Source organism: Sitophilus oryzae, unplaced genomic scaffold, assembly GCF_002938485.1.
Source record: "Sitophilus oryzae breed Bouriz unplaced genomic scaffold, Soryzae_2.0 scaffold_811_pilon_pilon, whole genome shotgun sequence".
NCBI lineage: Eukaryota > Metazoa > Arthropoda > Insecta > Coleoptera > Curculionidae > Sitophilus > Sitophilus oryzae.
Genome location: NW_022147430.1, coordinates 4,348,580 through 4,354,579, shown reverse-complemented (window position 1 = coordinate 4,354,579; position 6,000 = coordinate 4,348,580). Strand labels below are relative to the sequence as shown.

Here is a 6,000-nt window from a genome sequence, read left to right as displayed (position 1 = left end):
ACATATATCTTTTTTTTATCTCTATAAAACTCTCCTACCAAATTTTGGTACTCCAACTTCAGAAATAATGGCACCACTGACAATTTTTTACCACACTGCAATTTAACATTTGTTTAAATAAATTGAAATATTACAAAAACTGTTAATTTTAGGTATATAACGTTATATATAAAAAAGTTATGGAATTTTACGCAGAATCTAAAAATAAAATAAAAAATGGGGTGTTGCATTTAAAAAAACATATGTTATAGCCGCCACACTTTTTTGAAGCACCGTGTATACTCTATAATAATTTTAAAATGTGTACATTAACCATCCCTATTGTATTAAACATTTTTTTGTAAACCTTGAAACAAATGAGATAATGGACTTTACTCTATCGTTGACTCACTCTGTACAGTTTATTAAAATGTTATCAGGGTTTAATTACAAATACCCAAATTTTAGTGACAGTTTACGTATCCTTAACTTTCTCGCACCGGCTTGTGATCAGAACCCGCCACGAGGACAATACTACTTCCCATCATCTTGAATCTTGCCGGATTATAAAAAGATAGTGGGCGTTCCCATAACACCCTCGCAATCACGCGACCTCCCTAACACAGTGAAGCTCATGAGATGTTTCTCAATATTTCTAGTATCAGTGGACACTATTCGTTTAAATACCTATAATGTGTATGTCAATACCACTTATTGTGTATGCATTTTTTGAAAAATTATTGTGTAGTTAAATTTATAAAAATAAACATTTAAGCCAATTATGCCCTTCGATGGGCTGTGGCTTGGGGGGCTCTGTACTAAGTAAATTAGATTTCCTTTTGTGTTGTCCATATCCCCATATATGTGTGTTTCTGTCCGATTGCTCGAGAAAAACGAAGATAACAGATGCCCTACACGCACTATCACTAATCTGGAGCAGCTGACTAGAGCGGCTTTGGCGGGGCTAACCATTGAAGCGCTGACGCCCCCTTATCCCAGTTCCTTTCGTGAAGGAACTATTCAAACGATTTCTCCGTTGGCTTTCAGACAGAGGCGGAGTTAATTTGCCTCTCGGCTAATATTTTTTACCCAAAAACTTTTTACGCTTTTATTATGGCGATTTTAATTTTACGTACGTACCATTATAATAATAAATAATACACTTTTATGTTATGAAGTTAATATTTTTCATTCTATTTGACTCATTAAAATAAAATCAGTTAATAATATTTAGGTCATCATTAACTGTCGTTCGTTGAGCCACAATGGGAGGATATTTTAATTCTAGAAATTAAAATATAAAGAAAATTATATACAGAGTGGTCCTAATTGTATTCGTGAAACTTCGGCAGAATATTCTGCAGATAAAAACGAATAAAAATATTCTTATAAATTTATATCCTAAAATGCCTCGTTCTGGAGATACAGGGTGAAGAATCTTTATTTTTTTTTCAGTTTTGCTAAATAACTTCTAAACTAACATCGATATTTGGATGAAAATTGATGTCTGGGTGTTGGTTAACATGAAAAATTTTATTTCGATGTCAATACGGTTCATACTTGTAGGAGGTGTTTGTTCAACATGTTTTTTTAAATGTTTTGAATATTAATAACTTTTTGTCCGTACCTGTATTATACTACTGAGTGAAAAAAATACATTTCCGCCGTTTTTTACATGAAAATGGTCTCTTGGTGAAACGCCGCTATACGACTAATGGTTCTCTAGACAATTGGAATCAAAATAATCAATACATATCATCATTGTCTTAAAATAGGCGTGTTGACGAGATAGTTATTAAACTGAAATACTAATTTTGGAAATATTTTTGTGCCCAAGTTAAGCAGAAACTGTTATCTTACCGCCATCTTATTAACGACAAAAAATAAACACGTTGACTTGGTAGTTATTTGATGAAATGATAAATTGAGCAAGTTTCATTTTTTTTTAATTAATCATAAATTAATTTTTCAATAAAAAAATATGATAAAACAGTTTCTGAATGTGGTAGGCAATGATTCAGTATTAAAACTAAAAGAGTTTCGAACTTCCATTGTCTTTGTTTATTTTGCTTTTTGGGGAAGTATCACTATTATCAAGTAAAAGAAGTAATGTAAGCAAAATAAATAGAGACAATGGAAGTACGAAACTCTTTTAGTTTTAAAAACAGTTTCTGTTGAACCTTTGAGACAAAAACATTTAAATTTATTATTTCAGTAATAATTATGTATTCAACACGTTTAATTGTTGTCAATGATGACATGTGTTGATTACATCGATTCCAAATATCTCGCGACGATCCCAAAATAGCTATACCGGGTGCGTCTCAAAAGTGGCTCACCCCTATAACTTTTCTATTTTCTCAAATAAAAAAACGAGATTTGGTATGTTAGTATATGACATAAATTGGGATTGATTGACGTATTCAATTGTTTTTGGTCACTTCCTGTTTCACCGGAAATTACTACAACTTTTGATTTTTAAATGGTACCCTCGGTATTTTTTCACTTTATTCGATAGAAAATTATATTCTGAATCGAATAATATAACATATGTCAACTTTTGACATTCTCGCTTAATAAAAAATAGTATTTTAAATTTCAATCTAGAGTGCCATGGCTATGTTAAAAACACTTATTCTTAATCAAGCAGCCTTGGAAAAATAGATTTGATCGTCTAATGTTTTTAGTGTCTTGTCCTGGATGGTTAAAAGATGCCCAAATCGTATTTTTAATCATATCTCAATTTTTTCAAATGGAACGAGGGTGGCTCATTAGCAAATAAATCATATGCGAAATTGTCAAAAGTTGAGGCATATGATATGTCATTCTGTGGGCATATGATATGTCATTCTATTCAGATTGTTATTTTCTATCAAATAAAGTAAAAAATACCTAGGGTGCCATTTAAAAATCAAAAGTTGTTGTCATTTCCGGTGAAACAGGAAGTAACCGAAAACAATTGAATACGTCAACCAATCCTAATTTATGTCATATACTAACATACCAAATCTCGCTTTTTTAACTGAAAAAAATAAAAAAGTTATAGGGGTGAGCCACTTTTAAGACGCACCAGGTATTTTTACGAAGAGACTTTTTTTACGTAAAAAACGAAAGAAATTTATATTTTTCACACAGTAGTTTTATACAGGTACAGACAAAAAGTTATTACTCGTAAAAACAATTAAAAAACATGTAGGTGGCGCCCCCTATAAGCAGGAGTCATATTGACATTAGAATTAAATCGCTCGTGCCAAAATACACCCAGACACTAATTTTGGTCCAAATATCGACTTTAGTTCAGAAATTATTTAGAAAAAATCGAAATAAAAATGAAACTTTTACACTCTGTATCTCCGAAACGAAGCATTTTCAGACATAAATGTACATGAACTTTTTTGCTTATTTTTAACTGCAGAATATATTACCAAAGTTTCACGAATACAATTCGGATCACCCTGTATACAGGGTGTTTCAAAACAAATACGAAAAACTTCAGGGGGTGATTTCTTGTTCAAAATAAAGGGTAGTTTGCTTTATAAACGTTGGGTCAAAAGTCAACCATTAGGGAGATATCGCGGTACAAAGATGGCGGAAAAATAATGTTTTAATTTTTTATCTTGAAAACGAAAAGAGATAGACTAATGAAATTTTATGGAAGCATTACTGTTATGAAAACACACTTTCTGGTAATTTTTTCACTTTTTTAAAATGAGTGGAAGGGGTTGAAATAAACTACCCCTATCATTCTTGTTAACGAAATTTAAAGAAAAATCTTATCAAACACATGCAAATGCTTTAATTTGGATAGTTTAGTTTGTTTAAAAACTTTTTTATGTCTTGGGTTTCTTTGATAAAACTCACCGATTTGAAATCCGAATTAAAAAATAAAATGTAAAGCATTACATGTCAGGACAAAAAACATTTTTAGATTAAGAATCTAGTGATAATAACGATAATAATAATCATCTAGATAATAACGTATTGCAGTAGAGTAATGTCAAATAAAATAATATTAGGAACATCCTAAAAAGTAACAGCGGCCGACTAGATGTTTTCCTAAAAAAATTACAGCAGCCCACTAGATTCTTTATCAGAAAATGTTTTTTGTCCTGGCATGTAATGCTTTACATTTTATTTTTTAATTTCAAATCGGTGAGTTTTATCAAAAAAAGAGATAAAAAAGTTTCTAAACAAACTAAACTATCCAAATTAATTTTTTTGTATGTGTTTGATAAGATTTTTCTTTAAATTTCGTTAACAAGAATGATACGGGTAGTTTATTTCAACCTCTTCCACTCATTTTAAAAAAGTAAAAAAATTACCAGAAAGTGTTTTCATAACAGTAATGCTTCCATAAAATTTTATTAGTCTATCTCTTTTCGTTTTCAATATAAAAAATAAAAACATTATTTTTCCGCCATCTTTGTACCGCTATATCTCCCTAATGGTTGACTTTTGACCCAACGTTTATGAAGCAAACTACCCTTTATTTTGAACAAGGAATCACCCCCTGAAGTTTTTCGCATTTGTTTTGAAACACCCTGTATAAAAAATAAAAAACAAAAGCATTATCCCTAGTCGACGTAACGCCACTGTCGGGTTAGATCACCGGGCCCCGAAGTTGAAGGACCGCTGCACGATCCCTCCCCACCCAAGCCAGTCCCCGAATGGCGTGGTTTCTGTTTCGTTCGGCCTGCCTGTGAACCGCATGGTTTAACCCGCGTTTTGTACATTCGATAACGGAAAAAACAATATTTACGCCCAATTTCGATTATTTCTGTGTTACAATAATAATATTCGCCGGATTTTCTTCGCTACGTTCAACATTATTTCGAAGTATTCGAAAAATACCGAACAAAGAAAGGAATCGAATATTTCGACGCGTAGTGACGGCAGCCAGCTTGGCAATTCAGCGGCGTGCACACGTTTAACATCGATAGTTAGCCAGTGAAAAACGATGACGGATAGATTGTCGGTCAAGAATGAGTTCTGAGGGACAGCCGAAAGCCGAATTTGTGATCGAAAACTCGACACAGGTATGTTGAAATAGTGGAAAAGGGTGGGCCATTCGCGCCGTGGGTGTAGCTCGATCGGCGGCCTCCGAGGAGGCGTTGGTTAGACGGGCTATTAGCGCAGAGGGTGCTACGATGTCGTCGGCTGGCATGGTCTAAATTCGAACCAGTCGATATGTTTCGTTCAAAATAATATCAGTGTTTAGATATACCGTAAGATCGAAAAAAAATCGGCGTCCAGTTTAGTTTGGAAATGACGATCGATGACATTCATACTTTTACTTATAAAATGACAGCGATCTTCATTTCCAAACAATCTCTGAGGCCGTTTTTTTTTCTATCGCACGATATGTATATTTATTAAAAATTAGCAATATTATCTTAATCGATAATTTTAATATTTTCGCCTACATCTTGCTGAAGCTTGCTTTTTAATCTCAAAAAAATGCTAATACCTATCAGAAGCTTGCTTATGACAATTCATAAATCCCTTTATTTACTCAATACGATTCTACAGGGTTGTTCACCACATACGACACGGAGTATTGTAGCTAAACGATTAGATTTTTACAAATTGTAAGTTTTGGGGTCGTTGAAGGACTATTAGAGCTACAATTTAAAAATATTTTTACAAGATACAGAGTGTCCCAAATAAATAAAAAATATCAAAGTTGTATTTTTTTAAATGGAACAACCTGTATATTATTACATTTTTAGTTTCTACAATTAAAATAAAGGTAAATTTGATTAGGTTTACCGCACTTTAATCTTAGCGTTTTTGATAAATTTTCAATTTTGTGAAATTGCAGTCAAAATTTTAAGGCTTCATTTCTCCAAGGGTATCAAAGTTTTTAATACTAAATATTTACTGAAGTTTATTTATTGATCAGTTATTGTGCTGCAATAATAAAAATTATACTACCTTATACAGAGTGTCTAAAATTTTATTTTAAATCATTACTAGCTTTAAACGGCAATAACTTGCTTAATTTAAACGGAACACCCTGTA

At 32.3% G+C, this 6,000-nt stretch overlaps 1 protein-coding gene across 3 annotated transcripts in view; it reads left to right on the top strand.

Moving 5' to 3' along the window:
- The first annotated feature begins 4,656 nt into the window (after positions 1-4,656).
- Positions 4,657-6,000, top strand: part of LOC115889172 (transcription factor Sp4-like) — a 63,350-nt gene continuing 62,006 nt past the window's right edge. For all 3 annotated transcript variants that reach the window (XM_030909128.1, XM_030909127.1, XM_030909126.1), the window contains exon 1: positions 4,657-5,015. In XM_030909128.1, the coding sequence (XP_030764988.1) occupies positions 4,962-5,015 (54 nt within the window). In that variant the 5' untranslated portion in view covers positions 4,657-4,961. The remainder of the gene's footprint in view (positions 5,016-6,000) is intronic.